The 24,214-nt window shown below is 35.5% G+C and overlaps 1 protein-coding gene across 3 annotated transcripts in view; it reads left to right on the top strand.

Annotated features, from left to right (window-relative positions):
- Pde11 (Phosphodiesterase 11) overlaps positions 1-24,214 on the top strand; it is a 140,235-nt gene that overhangs the window by 57,999 nt on the left and 58,022 nt on the right. For all 3 annotated transcript variants that reach the window (XM_074178756.1, XM_074178755.1, XM_074178754.1), the window contains 2 exons: positions 10,544-10,733; positions 18,626-18,950. In XM_074178756.1, coding sequence (XP_074034857.1) covers positions 10,579-10,733; positions 18,626-18,950 — 480 coding nt within the window. In that variant the 5' untranslated portion in view covers positions 10,544-10,578. The remainder of the gene's footprint in view (positions 1-10,543; positions 10,734-18,625; positions 18,951-24,214) is intronic.

The following is a 24,214-nucleotide window of genomic DNA, read 5'->3' as shown; positions in this document are numbered from 1 at the left end:
CGAATTGGTTAACTATGAAACAAAGATGGTTACTACAGACAAGTTGTTTTATACATAATGTAATTCAAACGAAAGTACCTATTTACTTATACAACAAACTTTTATTCAGACACGACGTTCACGCATTTCATACCAGATATCGATACCGCCTTACCCCTCCAATACACCATACTTCAGTATACCAAAGATCGTTTCTTTATAATGTAACAAAGATCTATAATGCCATTCCTGACTCGTTAAAAACCATGAATAAATCTGTTTTCAAGTACTCACTGAGAAACATGTTATTTGAGGATAGACTTCAAATATAAGTGTTGTGCCACGAAAGCAAGAGTTAAAAGTCTGATCAATAATAATTGATGTGCTTTCTGCCTTCAAGCCTCTCCCTTTGTTTTCTTGTTTTGTTTTTATCACTTCCTTTGGAACCTTCATGATCTAATTACTGTTAGCACCCTAGCTTTAATCTGATTCTCATTCACGCAGTTAAAAACATTTATATTACTATTATTTTTGATTTGTAAATAATATATATTTTTTCGTGACTTCGAGTTACACTTGTAAAGCCTGTGAACCTCCAGATTTAGATTTGTTTTCTCTTCTCTTATTTTTTTCTCTCTTTTCTCGTTCTCTTTAGTTTTGTTTTAAGGGTTGAATGGAAGAGCAGTCACCAGTATCCTTGGATAGGGGCGACTGAATTCCGCCCTTACACACTATTATGGGATATAGTATTGTATTATCGTATTATAATTAAGTGTGAATAAAGACATATTATTATTATTATTATTATATTGGAGATGTATCCTAGTGGATACATCGCCAAACACACACTGTCTTTGGCAACCTTGAGGTGTCTCACGGTGGCCTCCGCGAAGGTTTTGGAAGGTGCAGCGATATTACTGTCGTTGCGCGGCTTCTTCAACCTTCTTGGGGATCCCTCCGTGGAGGTGCACAACTGAGGGAGATTTCCTGCAGGGGCAGCCGGTTCCTTGCCTTTATTTAAGGAGGAGCTCTTGGCGCCTGCCGCTGGAAGTGCCCTTGCTGTTGAATGTTGTTTGTTTATAACTCTCAAGCTCGGGATCTGTATTTGACAGAATTATCGACATTATTGCTTGATCTATTCACGGGCAGATGGCGCTCTACGTAACCTCCTTGATATATCGACATTATTGCTTGATCTATTCGCGGGCAGATGGCGCTGTACGTAACCTCCTTAATATAATTCAAACTCACTTTACATGTATTTCTTCATTTCAAAAAAGTATTTGTTTTTATTAAGACGCGCTCTTGCTGCCTTATTTGTAACCCTCCTTTGCGCACCTGCTGACTTTGGCTTGATAGGTGATTTCATATCAAGCGCCTGTCGCTTTTTCACAATAATACTAGTATATTTCGATTGTTATTGTTTGAAGCTTATTTAAAAATAAGTATTTATTATACAATGGAAAAAAGTATTAGATTTTAGCTCGAGGTTGTGTTGTCTCCCGACTCGAAGCGAAGAGCTAAAATCTAATATTTTGACCGAGTATAATACACATTTTTTTTCTGTGACGGGAAAAACAACGATTTAATATTGAAAAAAACTTATCATTACAATATGTTAAAGTCAGAAAATTATCGATGTGAAATTTGAATTTTTAAACAGGTAGGCTGTTGTACTTATAGCATTGCTAGAAAATAAATCAATAGAAAATCAAACATCTGTCAATTTATTTCTGTGATTTTTTATTTAAACAACGATAAAAATATAATAAAAACAACAATAAAAATTAATTAGCGCTCCGGGGCGACTTCATTGATTCCAGTGGCGCATTTGCTTTTTCAGCTGCAGGAAAACCCGGAAAAACCTGCAGCACCACATCATCTGAAGATCTTGATCCAACAATGTCCTCTCTCTCATAAAACAAAATGTAGGGTGTCTCCAGAGGCTCCAATAAATTCAATGCATCGCCAGAACACTTCGTGACACGACTATCCTCAAACTTAAACCAGTCCGTTTCTTCTTTGACCAAGGCGTAATAATGACCACATTCAACGCCAGAACCAGATAAAATGTCAAACTTTTTTCCCGTCACAAAAAAAAATAATTTTACCTTTTCAGTTCGATGTTCTTCAAAATCGTGTTTTTTAGTTTTTTAAACTAAATTTATTTGTTTGTTGTCGTCTAGTGTATCGGAGGGTTAATTTTTCTGGAACGATTTAAAATCAATAAATCGCTTCGAAATGTAAGTTAGAATATTGTGATGTTATGTGGAAATTAAAAAATGGGAGTACTCTTAAACAGGACCCCTATACCTCTGAAGTAACTTACTTGTCTACCCAGACGATTTTCATTGTTTATCTGCTGAGTTTCTTGAAAGAAATTCAACTACTTTCCCTTTATATTACATGTTATATTGCTTGACGAAATAACGTCACGTTTTCAGGTTATCAAATATTAGCCATGCCGATGATTTTTGTTTGGAATTTTGTTTCGTGTCCTATATCAGGAATTTCAATATAGTCGCTTCGTGTATTTTTCCAGAAAGCTATTTCATTTTATGGAATTTTTTTATTTCATTCTAAACGTTTTTCTCAGGAGGCGTTTAATTAATTCGAAATACCTCGAAAGATCATAAAATATATTACGTTCAACGTTGTAGGCGTTATTTGCGAGAAGATACGTAGCGGATATTAAATCACTCATATAACTGTTTCGAATGGTTCCAACTCATTCCTAGTAAATACACTAGCTATAGAATGAATCCACCAGAAATAGAAATTTCCTGAAAATGATCTACTTGGGCGTGACGTATTATAGTGAGCGGTGTCAAAATCAAGTGGAGTGAAAATTTCTGAATCAGGTTATACATCTGAAGGGCCTAATAATCGGATTATTATGCCAGGTGCATGTTTTTGTCGATATTATTCAATGAGGTCGTTCAATTCAATCTAGGTTTGGTGCATTTTTCAAATATATTCAGCTAGTGCTTGTCAATGGCCTATCAAGATAAACAACTTCAAAACTGGGCATTTGTCGAAAGCTAGCGTGACGTCACGGGATATATGCGATTGTTGTCACAGAGTCGTCTGAACTGTTATAAAGGAAAACATTTGATGTTTGAGGTTCGAAAGATATGTTCAGACTAGGCATACTTGAGAAATTGATAACAAATGGACTTATTCATGGTCAAGGAACATATTTATAGAAATAAGAACTGTTTTTTATATCGTATTTAAATAAAAAGTGGTTCTGAAGTCCCATTATTCGTTATTAAATATTTGATGGCAACGAGAAATTGAAGTGAAGCGATAAATTCGAGTGTATTGGTATGTTCAGGTGGTAAATGAAGTTGTTTTAGTCCACCCTGTAAATGGGCATATGAAACATTTATTTCATTTTCCCTTTGAAATGAAGGTGGTGTACGTACATTACCATTATTTTATGGTGTGGTTGATGAACATGTTATATCATTATACTGTCGTTCAGATGATATTAAATTCAAACTAATGAAGTGGATATCCCATTCATTAATGAAAACAATAGTAGGTACTAATAATATAAATGGCGTTCAACAGTTTTCCATCTGTTTGAAGGTGATTATCAATGTTTCATGATGAATTTCACTAGTTTTCTGAACCACGAATCCAACCATCATCAATCAACTAAAAGAGGAATCATCAAGACTCAATTAGACCGTGCTTTCGGGCTCTGTAACACGAAGGATGGTCTCGAGAAGGAACTAGACATCATCAAAAATGATCTTCAACGGAATGGCTACTCCAAAGCGATGGTAGAAAAGACCTTGGCTAAAAGACAGCAGGAGCCTCGCAAGGAAGAGAAGCCGTCACAACCAGTGCTTGCACTTCCCTACATCTGAGGATTATCGGAGAGGATAAGAAGAATCGGTTCCAAGTACAACATCAGAACCTGCTTCAGATCCGGTAACACTATCCGTAGCAGCCTCACGAAAACCAGGCCACCAAACGCGGACTGCGATTCCAAGAATTGCATTTACCGGATACCCTGTGAGTGCGGAAAATCCTATATAGGTGAAACTAAGAGGCCATTGAATGTTCGTATTGCCGAGCACAAAAAAACACACACAGCAAGGGCAAACCAGCCAATCAGGAATAGCAGACCATGTTTGGACCCATCAACACAACATCGAGTGGTCCCAAGCTGAGATCTTGCACAGAGAGGAACATTGGTTTAGGAGAAAATTCAAGGAAGCCGCTTACATGTTGTCCAACAACGTATTCAGCTAAGCCAGCATAGAAATACGCAACATATGAAAACCCATCATCAAGCGAAAAATGGCCAACTCCCGCCAAACGGTCATCTCCCACGAAATCAGTGAAGCGGAAAATGGAAAGCGGGGATAAGTGAAAGTACTCGAACGACCTATAAATAATCATATCTCGGAGGAATCAGTCCAGTCATCACCCGAAGACGATTGTAGATACTAACAATCGAAACGTCGTGAACTAACGTGACTTGGAATGTCTCAACTTTTTATTTTCATTCTCTTTTTTTTTTTCATTTCTTTATTTTCATTTATTTTTGTTCAATTGTTCTATTTTACTGGTATTTCATTTCACTATTATTTCATTTCAGGTTTATTTTGCTCAATATAATTGTTATTTTCAGCTATTCATTTTTAATTCTTCTTTTCTAGTTGTTTCAGGGATTTCAAATCATTTTATATAGTAGACAATGGAAGTCCGAACTAGTGAAAAGTTTTCCGTCTATAGAGCAAAAATCAGAAAAAACAAATAATACAAATTATAGCACTAGATATTTAATTTAAATACAAAAAGAAATGAATTCCATAAAATACAAAAAATTTGGAGATTTTAAGTTTTCAATAATTATCCATATCTCACAAATCTGCACGATATTTACTTTTCTGATCGCATATAATAATAATAATAATAATAATATCGTCTATTATGCATGAAAAATACATTTATACATGAAAGGAAATGGGTTAGCCAAAGGCTAACCATCCCGAAAATTATACAGTGAGTGTAAGAAAATAATTATAAAAATACTTGCTAATAACTCTTAATATTCTTAACATTATTTTGGTCTATTTAACAATTTCTTTGCACACAGCAGTAAGCATCTGTGATTTCATTTCTTTCCTAAATTGATGAATATTATGATTTAAATGGGGTAAAATTTCATTTAGATAAGAAGGGGCTATATAAGAAAAACATCTTTGAAATTTGGAAGTACGGTGCCTAGGTATGTTGAATGAGTTAATTCTCAAATTGACCAAATGTATGTCACAATGGCTGCTTAATAAACTATATAAATAACTAGGTGTTTTAGTTTGAAACAACTTAAACAAAAAAATTTTTATCAAATATTGGACTCTGTACCTCACATTCAGCTCCTTCATTTATAACAAAAATGGTGTAACATGTTCACCATATGGTATACAGCATACGAATCGCATGCATGCATTTAGTATACGTTGCAACTTCTGCTTGTTATATTGCGGCAAAAAATTGTAATACACCGAACAATAATACTTGATATGGGGGTAAATAAGACTTTTAACTAGCCTGAGATTCATCTCTTCTGATACTTGAATTTGTATAGCGATTTGAGTTTGAAGAATGATACTTTGAAAATGTTTGTCACATGTTCATGGAAAGACAAAGATCTATCTATGGTTACACCAAGATTTTTAGCACTGTCTACCCAGTCAATGTCTGCGTTATCGAGAGTGAGCCTAAAGTTATACTGAGTTTTTACTATTTGTCTTTGAGACCTTATGCAAGCCCAAAGTTTTATTTGGATTGATTTTCAGTCAATGATTCTTCGAGTATAGGAATATTTTGTGCAAATCTGTGTTTATATTGGCCACGAAACTTTTTGTATCGGTGTTATGAGAAGACAAGTATAACTGTATATCATCTGCGATTAGATGTACTTGACTACAGTAAAATATATCACATGAGTTAGACAGCTGGTTTGAACTGGCGATTTTAACAAGAAACTGGTTTCAGCTTTATTGCACAAAAAAGTGGCATTATTTCTAGATGTTGATCTGGGTACAAGAAAATCTATTATAGAATCAATTCAGGAGAATTGAATCTACCATTCAACGGTTTTGTAAAAAAAGAACACATGCTTTTTTTCTTCTTCTTGTTATGGAATTATAACAGATATTAACAGTAGGTAAACTTTACATCGTATCTGAAAGATTCACCATAGTTTTTTAATAAGAGGGAGAAGAAGAAATCCAAAAATCTTTTTTGTCCCAAATACATTAGTTTTGTTCTTGCAAGTTATTTGGCTTCATTGTATTAGCTTTTTTAAAAGTTTTGACCATTTCAATGTCATTTCATTTTTGTAGCTCCATATCCCAATAAATACTGTATGGTAGACACTGATCAATAGAGAATTTTGTACTTTCCACATTGACGATGTTCATGTTCTCCAAATTTTAATTTTTTGCATCTTGTCAGCGATTTTCGGCCAATTCTCTACGAAGTCAAATTGAACTAAAGCGAAACAGCCGGAACATCAACCAGATAGCGATGATAGTGCTGATGATAGTGAATGAATGACGTTGGTTTGCGAAATGTCATTCCGGGGATTGAAGCCTCGAAGATGAGCTCTGGACTCATCGATCTACAGTAATCCAGGATGAGGATTTGAGGACCCTCACGATCTTTTTTGGATCAGATATTTACGTGTGATGAAAAGTGGATATTCTACGACAACATGAGACGTTCAGGATAGTAGTTGGACGCTTATGAGCCACCCAGAAACTTTCCAAAGGCAAAAACCTCCAAAAAAAAACACAGTTTATGGCTGATTCACTATAACATTCTGTAAGCAGGTCAAACCATCACAGCAGAGTCCTATTTTGAGGAAATCTACCAAATGTAACTAAACTTGCCTCAACAGTAGCCGGCACTGCTTAACAGAAGAGGTCCAGTCCTGCTCCAGGCAGCACCCGACCGCATGTTTCACAAATCATCGTACGAAGCGTCGAAGTTATGTCTGACCCATCATATTCCCAAGACCTCATGCCAACCGACTACCATATTTTCAAGAACTTCAATGATTTACTCATCGATAGAACCCTCCCCAATTAGGACCAAGCAATAACGGCTTTCGTCGACTTCACCAAATCCCGAGCACCCACTTTTCAAGCTGACGGATATAATCGACTTGTGTTACGTTGGCAAAAGTGCAATGATTTGAATGTCGCTAATTCCAATCGAATTGAATAGGTATTCAATTATAGTTTGGAGTAGACTCTGAAAAACTGACAAAACTTTTGAAACAACCTGATACTCAGTGGAAATGTTAAATATTATTCCTCAGTTGCGGATTTCCGTATATCACGAACCAACAGGCGCCTCATTACACATTTATACAGGGTGTCCCTGGACTTCCTCTTTTCCTCTCGGGAATGTATAGATGGGGTCAAAATATCACCAGTACTTCATATAACTTTTTTTCCTAAAATCCTTCGTTACCAAGTAACGGGCCCTCGAAGTTACAAAATGAAAAATGTTTTTCTTTGATAACTTTTCAAGTGAATATTCAAAATCATCCAAATTTTGGTAATTGACTAAACAAATGAATTCCTTCGATGAGCTTTCATGCAGGAGTCAGTTGTTTTGCTACAAAGTCAGGAACGGACTACCCCGATGGTCCACACCCCAAAACTTTGAAATGACAGATATTTTTCAATATTTTTCAACAAATTAAGGTTACTTGGACAATTTTATGAAAAAAAGTACTCGTGTGGAAAGTCGATCGGAGCAACGAGTCTTGATAAAAATGTAGTTTCACTCGACGACATCAAACCCGCTCGTCCACCATTATTTGAAATAAATAATTATCAAAGAAGAAATAATAATGATAACGTTAATTCAACAACATTTATCCTGAGATGTCTACCATTATTCGAAAATATTAGTTTTTAAGGAAAATGGAAATGATAGGTAAAATGTTCATAACGAATTTTTATAATGCAAACACGTTTAACTAACGAAACTCAAGAGCAAACAGAAATGAAAAATCCGCTACAGAAACTGCTCGATATGACCACCTTCTCTCTCTATACATTTTCTTAGTCTACGAAGACACCCTCTCTGTACTTGAAATAGCATTCCAGGGTCGTTTCGTATGGCTTCACAATGTAATGTTATTCTATTCAACAATGCATCTCTTGTGTGAATAGGTGTAGCGTAAACAAGGCTTTTTAGATGCCCCCACAGAAAGAAATCCAATGGATTTAAATTCGGAGACCGCGATGGCCATGAATATGGTCCACCTCTACCAATCCATCTATTGTGGAAAATATGGTTCAGATGGTCACGCACAATCAAACTAAAATGAGGAGGAGCGCCATAATGCATAAACCACATATCTCTTCGGGTTTGCAATGGAACATGTTCCAAAAGTCCATTCAAATCGTTCTGAATGAACTCCAAATAACGTTCTCCATTCAATCGGTCCTGTAGAACGAATGGTCCTATAAGATGGTTTCCTATGATACCAGCCCAAACAATCACGTTGAATTTCCGTTGGTGTTTGGTTTGCAATATCCCATGGGGATTTTCTTCGGCCCATATATGGAGATTATGAGAGTTGATAACTCCATCTCTACTGAAACCTGCTTCATCAGTGAATAAAACTCGATTAATAAAAGTCATATCCTCTCTTTGCCTATCCATGAACCAATTGGCATATTCCAGTCGTGCTGGAAAATCTTGAGGTGTCATGGCATGTACCTTCTGGATGTGAAATGGGTGGAGCAGTTGTTCCCTAATTATTCTATGAATAGTGGACTTGGATGTATTGAACTGTTCTGATAGATTTCTGATGCTCATTGAAGGATCATCAGCGACGGCTTCCAAAATATTTTCCTCCAATACAACGGTACGTACAGTCCTAGGAGCGCCCTCACCACCTCGTTTTGGCAAAACTGTACCTACAATAATATCGAAATAAAACAACGTGCTCAAATTAATTATCAATTATTACATACCTGTCTCCCTCAAGCTGCGATCGACACGCTCGAATGTTTCTCTTGACGGTACCGTTCGATTGGGAAAATGCTCGGAATACAGACGACGAGCTTCTGTAGCATTACAAAATGCTCGTCCATAAAATACATGCATATCTGCATATTCATTGAATGTAAACTGTTCGGTCATATCAAAAAAATTCAAAATATCCTATAGAATATTGACAATACAATGATAGTCATATGACAACGCACCACTCAACAAAACAAAATCGCATTCCAGTTTCTCATTTTTTATCAAAACTTTCTAAAAGGTTTTTTGTCAACATCTGTGAAAGAAATGGAACATAATTATTCCTTGGATATTTTTCACCTGATCATGTGCAGCCGTTTTTGTAGTTCATTCGTTTGCTTTTTATTAGTATAGTAAATATTTTTTCCGATGTGCGTTTTTTCAGCTAAATTTAGATTCGTGTTAAAGAATTTCTCCCATAAAATTATAATTATCAGTGAAACTCCTCAACAGTTTAGCTGTGAAGAAGAATTTGAAACATTCGAATGTTGAGTTTCATGAGATTCAGATAACTGATCAACACGAAACGTGATTATTCCACACGTATTATGTACATACAAAATATGGAATGAATTCGATATTTCATAGTAGAGTAGCTTGTTAGTTTAAAAACACCACGAATCTACAGAACTTGATATTTCTTTTGAAAAAATATCTGCTATCACAATTGTGACTTAAACTTCCATATAGGTACTGTACTTTTTGTTTACGACTTCATTTTAGCATACTTTGTATTATTCCTGTTATAAATGTTGTTGAATTAACGTTATCATTATTATTTCTGATTTGATAATTATTCATTTCAAATAATGGTGGACGAGCGGGTTTGATGTCGTCGAGTAGAACTACATTTTTATCAAGACTCGTTGCTCCGATCGACTTTCCACACGAGTACTTTTATTCATAAAATTGTCCAAGTAACCTTATTTTGTTGAAAAATATTGAAAAACATCTTTCATTTCAAAGTTTTGGGGTGTGGACCATCGGGGGTAGTCCGTTCCTGACTTTGTAGCAAAACAACTGACTCCTGCATGAAAGCTCATCGACGGAATTCATTTGTTTAGTCAATTACCAAAATTTGGATGATTTTGAATATTCACTTGAAAAGTTATCAAAGAAAAACATTTTTCATTTTGTAACTTCGAGGGCCCGTAACTTGGTTACGAAGACTTTTAGGAAAAAAAGTTATATGAAGTACTGGTGATATTTTGACCCCATCTATACATTCCCGAGAGGAAAAGAGGAAGTCCAGGGACACCCTGTATAATCATTAATAATGATGATACTGCAGAATTTTCTCCACATGCACGTGTATTCAGAAAATGATTAATTCATCCGACTTCGTACTGTCTCCTCTCAACCCGCAGTGATACATAATTCATATACTCGTATATCTCTTTCGAAAAGCCAAATACCTTTCAGAAAAGCCAAATATCACAAAGCATAAAAACATTGAAACCATTAATATAATATTTTTCCTTCTTTTCAGGCTTGCAATTACGCAACAGTGGCGACGAGACTCGAATGACAGTTGATGGCGCCAATTCAGGATCGGAGTCAGCAAATAGGCTCCCTAGGCATAACCACAACAGTCATGGACATTTCTACGACCCGGAGTACGCTCAGATGGAATCATGGATGGACGAACATCCGGACTTTGTTAACGATTACTTTCTCAGGTATAAAATAATATTCAATAAACATCCAAAAATATTTATTTGTTGATTACACTTGTGCCAGCGTTTTTCCAATTCTTGAAGCAGTTCTGATGTGCATTTTTGGTATGTCCTTCAGCTCTCTCAGCAATTCGGTTTTTATTTCCTCAATCGTCTCAAAACGTCATCCTTTCATTGGTCTTTAGTAATATATCTGCAAAGTTCTGGCTCATTCCTTATGGAATGAGCCAGGTCCATTCTGGTGATTTTACGACCTCATGTCCAATTCAGACAGACTGAAAGGGACAAGAGTCCGCGCCTCATCTCTGCTATACGTCCATTCTGTGTGAGTTGGGCCTTAGACTCTCAGAGCCCACTTCAAACCACCCCCACTCCTCCATCTTTACCGTCTTTCAGTCGACCAATCGGAAGCTTCCGCGCGTACAGCGGGAAATTCAAATCAGTAGGGGAACAAAGTGATTTCTGGGCCATTTCAAGGTCGCGTGTCGTTGGTTAGTGTTTCAGAGAGGGACTTTGGTGAGTGGGAGAGAGAAACGTGTAATGTAATCTATGCAGAGAAGGATGGAATAAGTATCGGAGAGATTCAAAAAGCGTGTCCCCCCTTGGGACTCCTCCTTGCCCTTCGGGTCTTCAATTTCATGGGCCTCCTCAATCTTGGAAACAGGAAAAAGTCACAGGAAGGCAAATATGTTAAAAACGGTTGCTGAGGTGTGACTGCGGTGTTGTTTTAAGTCAAAAAAGCAATATCTTGATATAATGTGTGAAAAAACAAATTAAGACATAAAATTCTTCTGTACTGGATATTTTTTTCAGTTTTCAATAACTCTCCCAACACTGTATATGTTGGTCCACAATATATTTTTCAACGCTCTTAAATCTGACATTTCTGTTCCTACAAGGAAAAAATGTATCTCAACAGTGTCCATCTGTGCAACAGAGTGATCCAAAACATCATCATGCAGAGTGCACGTGATCCTTCAGGAACGACCGATTTTTTTCAATAATATGCGGGTATAGGAATTTTTTCAGCAGTTGCTTCAGTCGTGTCAGTACTTGACATTTTAAAAATTTCAAACTCGAAAACTACGTATATGTACACACCACAGGTGTTAAAACGTAACTGACCACTTCTACACTGTAACAATGAATTCCGCCAGCCGATTGCAGTTGAAACTGATTGGCCAGCGTGAGAAGGTTTGTTTATTTCACACAATAGATGCAAATGTGCGTGGTGATAATCCTTTGATCACGCATCTAGCTTTGTTTGGGTTACTTTTTTTGATGGATGGATGTAATTCACAGTTTCTTATTCAGTGATCGATATTCGAGCTTCGCTTTGGCACGGACGTCAGTGTAATTGAACCTCTTGAACATTTACTACAAAGTAAACAAGTGTAGATTTTTCCAGCAAAAGATTTACAAACACAAGACGAGATCTGTTTTTTGCTCACGAAGAATATTCAACAAGAACCCAAAAAATTCGAAACAATCCTCTTGTTGTCCTAATGAGTATCTAGTGGACTTCAAAGACTCCAGGAAATCGGTTGGAGGGAAAGATGGTATATTTTCACGAAACTGCAGCTGCATGAATAGATGTTTGAGTTTGGTGAATAAGTAGGAAACATGTTCGTTCTCGTTCATCATTTAAACATCGTTCTTGAAATTCTTCGTCGTGAACAACACTTATAAAATGTTATTAATGTAGCATGTGTTTCCTAAATTATCGAATCCAGTTTTCTTCTCAAGGTTTTCGGGACAACTCTACTGATTCGAAAAGGAAGAACATGTTTCACATAATCTGTATAAGAACCATTTCTCAAGTTGCGATCGATCCTTCCAAATGATGAAGGGTTACGTAGAGGGATCGATTAGGCTCTTGCTTAATGAAGCTCTTCCACTGAAAGGGAACCAGAACCACGTGGACTGCAATTCATATTTGGGGGGCAAGTATGACCTAAGTCCATTGACCACACTGAAAAAGAAGAAGGTGGATCAATCACTTGCGAACTAACCTTGATAGAAGACTGATGAATATCCACATATCTCGGCTTGTTTCGAAGAGATTTTAGTTCCGTAATGAAATTAGGGCCATGCATGATGTCATCAAAATTATGTGAAGGAGGAATAGTTCCAAGGACCGATGCAGCATTACCACGTTGAATAGCAATACTGATACTTTCTATCAAAAAAAAAAGGTAAAACAGTGATCTTTCGTTGCTTGGCCTATTCTCCTTTCAAGTTCATGAACGAAAATAGAGACTCCGGGCACTAAACACCAAAAAGTTTCAACCGCTACTGGATGGAACGAATAGTTGTTACCAGACAGTGCTGCGGTGCCAGCAGATTTCGAACTTCCGGCTAGATGAGAAGCCGCGACCGTATCAACGCAAGTGAAGTCCCATACCACAGGTTAACTGTATTTCCATGGTATGAGAGACATACCATCTGGTCGTTTACAATCATCAGTAAAACACAGGTTATGTATACTGTAGTAAATTATCTTTGATTATTTTTAAAAATAATTTATTCAGTGAAACACAGGTCATGCACACTGTGGTAAACACAATTGTGTACACTATAGGTATCGGAGTTCAGTGTGGCGTGAGAAATAGCGTAACGCCGAGCCAGTGGGAAGATAATCGCACAGTCGCTTTTGCAAGACGACCCGTTGCAATTGGTTTTACGTGCAGCTATAGATATTTCACATAAACATCTAGGAAACAATATGATTTTAATTTTTTTTTTGCAATTTCCTTCAATACGTTTCGTGATACCTGTATGTCCCCAAATTCTCACATTGAAAAAAGGAGAATCCCGGTTCAAATAATTTTTCTGGTTCTATCTGGAGAAAGGGGGCAATAAATTTCCTGCACATGTACCTGTCCATCTCCTACTCGTTTGAACCAATTTGCATAAAATAATATGGCATGCTATTTTATCAATTTTAGCGATACGAAAAATTATTATGATAGCAATTCAGAGGAAAGACGGAGCACATCGCATCGTATCGAATGGAATTCGATTTGAAGCATGACTGTGAATATAAATTTGCAATTTCGAACCGATTTGTCGTGCCACAGAAAAAGCTTTGTTCGAATTTAATGAAATGCAAATGAATTTATGCAATGCCACACACATAACGATCCTCGATATAAGTGGAAGTGAATTTCTATTAGCAAGTGATCGATTACTAGTGGCATGTGTCTGGTACACACATCGTGAGAGGTAGACTATAGAGATAGACTCATGTGAGACAGAGAACGAGACGTGTGGAGATATAATAGTGCAGTCATCTTAGTAAGTTCACCTCGGAATTAGAGATACTCAGCTACTAACTCGTATACATTTATATTTTGACATTCTGAGAAATGTCTCAAAACCTACATATGGCGGGGTGTAGGCGACTATTAAAATCTGAGGTTAAAGATCACAAAAATCGATTTTTTGCACAGTTTTTGCAGAATATTTCAGAGGATTACATTCTCTACAACTTTTGTATCCAAAATTTCTTTTATACGTTGAACCGTTTTCGAGATCGAGGGCGGAGAGCGCGTGGTTAGAGCCTCATTCAATTTCAACAGGTTGTTTCGATCTGAAACACGCCATATATAGTTCTTTTTTTATTGAAAAATGCATAATTATTAATAATTTGCATTTCTTATCAACTATCTCATTATATTTAATGATTATTTAACTTACGTATCTACTTTTAATCAAGTTTCAATGTATTCTTAAAAAGTGCGTACCAGTATTTTGCAGCCTGTCAACCGGTCTTACAAGGAAGAGGTTTTTCCTTCTTATGGGAAGATTGCTTTTACCAAAAAGGGTGGGAACAATCTTCTAAACAATCTAAACAACTATAGACCAGTCGTTTTGGTCATCAGTGATATCAAAAATCGTGGAGAAAGGCGTAAACTACGATGTCCTTGAATATTTGGAAGCCTTCAACATCTTGAGCGATCATCAATATGGCTTTCGGAAACAAAGATCAACATGCGACCTTCCATCGTATGTCACCCATATTTGGAATAATGCAGTCGAGAAACATGGAGAGTCAAGAGCTTTGACCGTGTGTGGAACGAGGCTTTGCTGAGCAAACTTTGTTGCAATGGATCTTTTTTGTGTATGGTTCTCCAGCTCCCTGACAGAACGTTCCCTGTAAGTGGCCGTCCATGGATATCTCATGAATCCTTTTATCATCAACTACAGAGCATATTATGTATAGGTGTCATTCTATTGCAGAGTAATATTATTCGCATTCCACGATTTTGTAATTTTTGTAAATGATTTAATATGTTCTGATTCAAGAGATATAAGAGAGTCCCGCAAAAGTCGTGATGAGGTTTTATTATGCAATTATAGCACGTTATTTTGGCATACATTGATAATACAGATGCCACTCTAGAAAAAAATACAGTTTCTTTGATATTTTGATTATTATATAGTCAGCATGATCATTCAATGAAATTGTATTATCTACAATGAACCCTAGATACTTAATTTTACTCACTATTTCTACACAGTTTCGTTAATTTTAATTGTGACTGTGTTTCTCACAATTTTATTTTGTTTATACTTTGTTGTAATGATCATCGCCTTAGTTTTAGTGATATTAAGTTTCGGTTTATTTATTCCAAGGTACAACTCGATATTTTTCAATGAATTTTTCATCTTTTCAATAGCGACTCACAAGATTTTATCGTAGGTATATATTAATGTATCATCTGCAAATAAGTTGATCACATGATCACCATCTACGTAATTGATATCGTTTATATAAATCAGAAATAGTAAAGGTCCTAATGCACTACCTTGTGGAACTCCAAAATCATTCACTAACTCTTGTGAGTAGCACCTATTCATTTTTGTTATTTGACTCCGCAAACTGAGGTAACTTTTCATCCACTTGAAAACTACATGGATTAATATATATCTGTCTATTGTTTCGAATGCCCTCTTTAAATCCAAGAATGTACAAGTAACTGAAAGTTACTTCTTTGCATGATCTACACATCCATGTATAGAGTTACTTCCTTCCTTTCTTTGGAAGACTCCCTCATCCTTCTTTTTTGTATCAAGATGGAATAGTAGAAAGCCAAAAACTTTCTTTCCCAAAAACCAGATAACTGTACACACCTCGGCAACTTTTGATGCTTTATAAAGCTCAGAGCAGACTTTTGGAGTATTGTTCTCATGTATGGAGCTCCACCCCTAAGCATACCCTGAAGCCGCTGGATTCCATCCAGGAAAGAACCATCCGCCTATTTGGAGACTCGGACATCACTTGCAACCTTGATAGTCTGAAACATCGAAGAAGGTTGGAGATTTGTCTCTTTTATAGATACTTTCACTGGAAGTGTTCAAAGTGACTTGGCACATTTAATTCCACCAAGAGCGGGACCTATAAGAAATACGCGACGGACTGTTGCTGCTCATCGTTTTGGGTTTCAACTCAGTACACCTCAAACTTCACTACTCAAGAACTCTTTCATTTGGAAAACTGCGTGTATGTGGTATAATCTTCATGAGAATGTTCTTTCAAATCCAACGTGAATCGCTACTTCCACACAGACACCGCTCTCAGAGCACCCTAAAACTGCCCTTGAAAAACTTCAATAATACTAACATGCCTGTGTAGTTATAGAATATTCAAGGAAAATAATCAAATTATATTTCAATTCCAATATAATTCACAATATAAATAAAAAAAAGAAAGAAAGAAGTGACAATTTAAACATATTCCATACATTGATAATTGTTGAATTAAAAAAAAAATAATGAAAATTACTGCAAGTTATAATTTTAGTTATCTTCTTCTTCGTCGTCTTCCGACCGCTATAGTATTTCAAAGTCCTCTTCTTTATTGTGTTCATCGAAATTTGTTTCCAGGCCTTCCATGACTTCTGGGTCAAAAGTTCAGCCTTCATTGACGTCACTGTTGATGTGGTGAAGCATTGAGACAAGTTTGTCCATTGCACTGGTCACGAACTCAAGAGCACGCGTTGTCCACTCTACTCCTGGGGTTCCAAATCATACCCTAACAAAGTTTGAACTTGATAATAAACGCGATTGAATGGTTGGCAACCTGCAGCACTTGTTCGTGGGATAAAATTATAACTGTAAAGTTTTATTCAGTTTTGTAGACCTGACGTATTGTGCATAACGAAGATGATCGATTCTTTCCACAGATTTAGCAGTATCATAAAACTGCAGTTTTCTTCTTCAAATACTGCTACAAATTGATCAAAATGCTTCTATCACAGCCACTCAGGGGTCGAATCGGCTCCGAAATTTTTGGAAAACTCCGATATTTTGGTAAAGGTCCGAAATTACCGTATATTTTTGACATCATCCGAAAATTCCGAAAATCTACTCGGCGTAAATTTTTACTATGTGCTCATTGAATTTCGTAACATTATAATAGTGGAGCCCAAGCGGGGATTTCGGGATTTACTGAAGCGCGGCAGGTTAATATACAGGGGGATACCTTGTACCCGGTTAAGTACCTTCACCAAATATGAGCCCCATATATCCAATTTTCTTCTCTAGATTTTCAGGAATCTACTGATTCGTAAGGAAGAACATGTTTCACAGAATCTCCATAAGAACCATTTCTCAAGCTGCGATCGATCCTTCCAAGTGAAGAAGGGTTTCGTAGAGGGACCGATTCGGCTCTTGCTTCATGAAGCTCTTCCATTGAAAGGGAACCAGTTCTACGAGGACTGCAACTCATATTTGGGGGGCAAGAATGACCTGAGTCCACTGACCGCACTGAAAAAGAAGAAGGTGGATCAATCACTTGTGAATTAACCTTGATAGGAGACTGATGAATATCCACATATCTCAGCTTGTTTCGAAGAGGTTTCAGTTCAGTACTGAAATTAGGGCAATGCATGATCTCATCAAAATCATGTGAAGGAGAAATAGTTCCAAGGACCGAAGCAGCATTGCCACGTTGAATAGCAATACTAATTCTTTCTATCAAAAAAGAGGTAGAACGGTGATCTTTCGTTGCTTGGCCTATTCTTCTTCCAAGTTCATGAACGAATAACAGAGACTCCGGGCCATAAACACCAAAAGTTTCAACCGCTACTGGATGAAACAGATAGTTGTTTCCAAGATTTTGGTATTTTTTTCTTTTCAATTTCTCGCCAGACAATGCTGCAGTTCCAGCAGACTTGGAACTTTCGGCTAGATGGGAAGCCGCGACCGTGTCAACGCACGTGAAGTCCCATAACACAGGTTTACCGTATTTCCATGATTTATAAATTAATTTATCAAACACTAGTGAATTTGAAACAGTTATAATGATGCTTTACATAAAAATGTGTCATTTATAAAATCATCGCGTTCTCCGATACTGAGAGCCCGTACCGACTCGTACGTAAATAGTGATGAATTACAGTCCTCTCCGCCATTTTGCTTTTTCCATAAGTTAAACACTGAAAATGAAAAATTTTAATTTTTTTTTTAGAGGAATCACAGCTGAAACTTTGTGTTTAGCTTATGGAAAAATGCCCTATGAGGACTGTACTTCCTCACTATCTGCATACGCGTACTAGTACACGGCCTGGGCCGCTGTTCGAAAATTCCGTAAATCCAGTTTCGCGTTACGAAATTTCCGAAAATTCAAGACCTTCAATTGGTTCGACCCCTGCAGCCACTTGATGCGTACAGAAACATACATTTTTTTTGATGATACTTATCAGAACTTTGGCGACTTTTTTGTAGACAATTTCTTGTTGATGAGATAGTGTACGCCCAATAAAAATGATGAGTAAATCAATCGTCAATCTTCTCTTATTATATCTGCAGTTTTTAACTGCAACCCGCGAGGCTTCATTGTGGCTCGCACCATCTGGAATAAGATAATAAACACTGTCCTTTTTTTTCAGGAAAGCCACTCGCCAGGTTGTCGAACAATGGCAAGTTTCCCACGCCACTCCAACTTCATCCAGTGTAGAACTGGCTTCACCCACTCACAACCAATCAAGAGCAAGTTCGGGCGCTACAACACCCGTCCGGAAGATCTCCGCACACGAGTTCGAGCGAGGTGGCCTCCTGAAACCCATGATCAACACCATCGACGGTCAGCCTACGTTTTTAACAAACGAGAATCAAACTCCTGGCGGTACGAGTAGTCCAACCCCAGGTCGAAGGCATCGGAGGTCAAGGCATGAGTTGAGGCAGATGGACGAAAAGGATCTCATTTTTGAATTGGTGAGTCCATTGGTTAGCTTTTGGTTGATCACAACCTCTCGTAGCAAGACGTAGATAACGCAGACCGTGGCTGGAAACAGCATCTCGACCTAATATGGTTTCATATACCTACTAGTCTGGGTCACTGTACGTTAAAAATACAAAAGATATAGCGAAAGTACATAAATGGCGTTATCAGTGGACTGTAATTTTAATTGTAATTAATTTCGATACGAGAGCATCGAAGTTACCTGATAGTTGGAGTTTTCCTCTTGTATAAGCTGCAATGGTTTTCTCAGGAGCTCCTTGGAATGTTTTCCAGATAACTTAACTGTTGATGCATATACTCGTTGACACAACATTCACAAAAGGGATAAATAGCGGTATATCGAGGAGATGGCGAACGAACTGATTATATCGTTTTCAAAACGGTTGCGATTCAACTTCTAAAATCATTCACAACACACTCAATCTTCTTTCTGGTAAGTCATAAAAAAAAACCATAAACAAAAAACTTTGAATGCTTGGTCTCGCGATAAAGACATCGAACTGAGAATTGAAATGTTGCCTTTTTTTGGAACGTCTGTCCAAGGGCACCGAAAATTATGTTCCAGGGATCATTCGATTCGCAATGACCTCTAGCAACTTTTTGAAAAATTTGAAGGGGGCCTCTAAAAAATTGCAAAAGTTATAAGCAATTCAGTAAAAAAAGAGAGGTTTGGTTTTTTGAAAATATCTCGGAAAATATTAAAGATATCCTAAATTTGAAGGAAGATCCTTAAAAAGGAGGAAATTTCCTAAAAAAAAGTTTCACCTTCCGGAACTCTATCAGCACGCGCTGACCAATACGGACCTATGAACAATAAGAACTATTTTAACCCATTGAATATCGTTATCACATACCTTCTACACACTAGAATAAACGAAAATTCATGGAAAACATTTTTTCCCGTGATTATTTTATTACATAATACTTTAATTAATTAACTAATTTTTACAAGTTTCAAATTTACATAAACACCCTGATGATTTTTAAACTAAGAACCCCAAATTCTGTTCACTTCTTGGAGTTTTTCTTGAAAGCCTCCTGTTAGAAAAATTGAAAAATTTCGATTTTCCACTTTGTTATTAGTAATCAAAAACGTTAAAAAGTGGAAAATTCAATTAAAGCAGTGACTTTTTTATATTCAAATTTATTCGTATTTAAGATTACATAAAAATCTATTTTTATAATTTTTAGCTCTATTCGTTTGAAAAATTGTTATAAACAAATGTTTATAACAATTGTTATAACAATGTTTATAAGATATTTGAAATTTTTTTGGAGGGATTTTTATCAGGGATGAATATTATGATTTTCAAATACAAATCGTTTCTTTTAAAGAAAAATTATTTCTTTAAAATGCATTTGTTGATTACCAAATTGTTTTGCTACTGAATAGGAGTAATAAGGAATGATTTTTTTAAAATCATAATTTCTATTTCTCTTTGATATTCTGAAAAAAAAAACATTTATTTTATATTCATATTTTATTTTTATGCAATAAACAATTTGTTTTAAGCAAATTTATTTTCACAATATATTTTTTTTAATACTACCAAACATAACAAAAACAACCATGTGTCACTTTCTGTTCAAGAAAAGTTTTCTTAATTTTCTACAAATTTTTTAATTTTCTATTTTTGCGTTTGGTAATTCCTCATGGTTCTCATTTTCTCAAACTAATTGTTCTGATGATGAATAACTTAGTGAATTTTATTTATTTCATTCTTTGGTGTGCTTTACTTGATTGTTAATTTATTTGTTGATCATTAAAACACTCATTTACTTCAAATTTGCATAGCATAAATAAAGAAAATATAATTTAAGAAAAGCTTTTTTTTTACAATATTAAAGAGAAATAGAAATTATGATTTAAAAAATTTAGTAGCAAAAAAAATTGTTAATCAACAAAAGCAATAATTTTTAAATGATTTTATTTTTGAAAACTATAATATTAATCACTGATAAAAATCCCCCAAAAAATTTTTCAAATATCTTATAAACAATATAAACATACAATAGAGCTGAAAATTATGAATAATCATTTTTATGTGACTTTAAATAATAAGAATACAAATAGATTTGAATTTATTTTTTTTTCCATTGCTTCAATTGAATTTTTCACTTTTTAACGTTTTTGATTATTAATAACAAAGTAAAAAATCCAAATTTCTTTATTTTTCCCACAGAAATCTTTTTTGGAGGCTTTCAAGAAAAGCTCCGAGATGTGAACAAAATTTGAGGTTTTTAGATTGAAAATTATCAAGGTTTTGATGTAAATTTAGGACTTGTAAAATTTAGTTAATTAACTAGTTAATCAACTAATAAAATAATCACGGAAAAAAATTATTTTCGTTGATTTTCGTTTATTCAAATGTCTAGAAGGTATGTGATTTTTTTCAATAGTGATATTTAATGGGTTAAAATAATTGGACATTCAATTCGGTTATGTAACCAATGCAAATTGGCGCTTTATTTAATTTCAACGGAACTGTTCTACAGTGAGGTGTTGCACTGTTGCCTGTGCATGGAAACAATAATAGCGGTATTGGTATCCATTGGGATGTTGTTCCATTCTTCTTTAGTTGCATGTGTGAGTTCTTGAAGGGTGATGAGAAGATTAATTCTGTTTGAGATTGCTCGTTCAAGGAAATCCCACATATGCTCGGTGGGCATAGTTGTTTAAACTCAAAACAATACGCAAATATACGAATTCGTTCAGTAAATAATATAATGGTGAATGATAAACAATTGAAAGAACTTGATAGATAGCATTGGAACGTCTGGCATGAATTAAATTTATTGAAAACACACAGTATATTTTTCTTCAAAAACTTCAATCTTTCTGTAGATCATTGATCTATATTCTCAGTGTTCTGCCCTTAGTAAACCGGCACGTATATCTGATGAAATATAGATGATTGATAAAATATGCATGACTGCTTCTTTTTCTAAGATTTTTGAAGGTTTTTTTGAGAAGGGTTTCTCTCATAGACTCAAGAACTGGCTGATAATAATTATTTATCAACCACGGATTCAAAAGCATTGATAATTGCTTTAATGGTTGGTGCTAAATGAATATTTTTTTCAATTACTTATCGCTACCTCCGTTAAACCTGTTATTTGTAGTCTAGACTATTTCACTGTTGATAATCTTTTCAATTATAGTAGTAATTATTGTGCTGATCCACATAAATCAGAACCGAATTCAAAAAATCAGCTTTAGGACAATATCTATAAATTAAAACCTTGATCTCTTATCTGATTACAATCTGAACCAGAAACTCCAGATTGAAATGATCATTCAATAGAAATTTGTTGTTTTCGTCTAGTCTAACTTAACAATTTGAAAGTGATAATGATCCTAATTGAAGTGCTGTGTAAATATACAAACATCCTTATCTTCGCATCTAAAGTATTTCACTAAATCTGAGTATGATTTCGTTTTGTAGTTTCAACTCCTAGCAAGTATTCTTTCCAATACAGAACCGTGGTTTCGATAAAATCACGTTCTGACAACACCAGTGTGCTGTTCCAAAGTTTTTTTGCTTCTTGAAACTGTTTGTTTCCATGAAGGATTTGTATTCTCTATCTATTCATTTCTGTTGAATTCCAGAAAATCTTCTATTGAAAAATGTTTCAATATTATTTCGAAGAGGGTAAATAAACGCCTTGCTATCCGCTAGGATTATACACATCCGTCTTTCAGACGAAAGGTGTACTACCAGGTGTACATTCCTGAAGTGTAGTTGCTGGGTGATTGTTGGAAAGGTTGTTTTATCAAACGCTCCCTTGTTATCTATAAATATACCCAGGGTTGATTCTTTATTGTCCAATGATCTCTCGATTCTGCCAACCACATGGTGAAGGGCCGAATCAGTAGACTAGATTAGATTCAGGTTCATCCTGTGTACCTGGCACAGGATGAACCTGAATGTTCATGTGTACCTCCTTTGCATGACTCATCAAATTTGATGAATACAGGCATTTGAAAATCCTTCAGAACACTTCCAAATTTTGAAACCGATTGAATTGGCTAACTGACACTGAAGATTCCGACGAAAGATTTGAATTGTAATCAATAATTTCAGTTGACTTCAGTGATTTAAACTATTTCAGTCACGTCTTCACCTCTAGAAGAATTATAACTAGCCTTTGTCCCCGAGCAGTTTTTGTCCCTTTTCTCTAGCAGTCTCAGTGTCGTTTTTTCAGAAGTGATTTCAATTATTTATCACGTACAAGTAGTTGATCATCGATTAATCCAAGGATTATTTCATTCATTTCAAATTCGATCCTGTATACTTCCTGTTTGATGAAATAGAAAATTTATAACTTTGTCTCACAGTTAAACATATAATATGTTTATGATTTATAGTCAACCTTGTTCTCTTTTAACTTGTTCGAATGTCGTAAAAAATTTGAAATAGCTATTTATGATATGAGTGTTGAAAGTAAGGTGTCATTTTGTAATATTCATTTTAAAAATTTCAAGTTCTTGGGAAAAACAAGTAATAGGCAAAGGTTTTTTCCTCAATTCCAGACGTAGTGAAAAATCTTGAACTGAAAAAAATGCAGAATTGGGTGAAAAGTTTCCATATCAACAAAATATGAAAAATCTGCCGCTGTAGCTACTATCAAAAAATTATACATACGTCATGGCTTTTTGAACAAGAAACTAAACACATTTGTTTGGGAATTCCTGCTTTGCCTTGTCGTGGTATTGTGAGTATTGAAAGAAAAAAATAGAAAAATAAAATAGTAACGTCTACATCCATCAATTTATTAAAATTATTCACTTTTTGTAGTGCTTAAATTACATGAGAAATTCAAATACATATGAAAATTTTTAGAACTTCTGATCTCTGGACTGCTATATCAAATATTCTTGAAACATTTGAACTGAAAACAAGTTAATGTATAAAATTAATATTTTCTCTTCAGAATTCATTCATTATAAGATTCCGGCCTCAAGGAAAGACCCTGGTATTTCATTTATACGTGGTACATAAACTTTTTACATTATCTTATTCAAAACGGAAGGAAACAGCGGTGGATCAAGGATGTCACAGAATCATCAATTACCTTGAAAGTAAAATCAATAGATTTGTGGTATTGAAGGCAGGACATGAATAATGGAAAAAGACATGATGAGTTCATCCTTTCATTAAAATATGAGGTGTCAATTATCTGCTTAAGAATAAGGACGATGTTTATTCCAGGAACTACATTGATAATAAATGAG

The sequence above is a fragment of the Leptinotarsa decemlineata genome, unplaced genomic scaffold, assembly GCF_025532065.1.
Source record: "Leptinotarsa decemlineata unplaced genomic scaffold, Ldec_3_MD MMD2_tig00004307_RagTag_RagTag, whole genome shotgun sequence".
Classification (NCBI taxonomy): Eukaryota; Metazoa; Arthropoda; class Insecta; order Coleoptera; family Chrysomelidae; genus Leptinotarsa; species Leptinotarsa decemlineata.
This window is presented reverse-complemented; position numbering and strand designations above follow the sequence as displayed.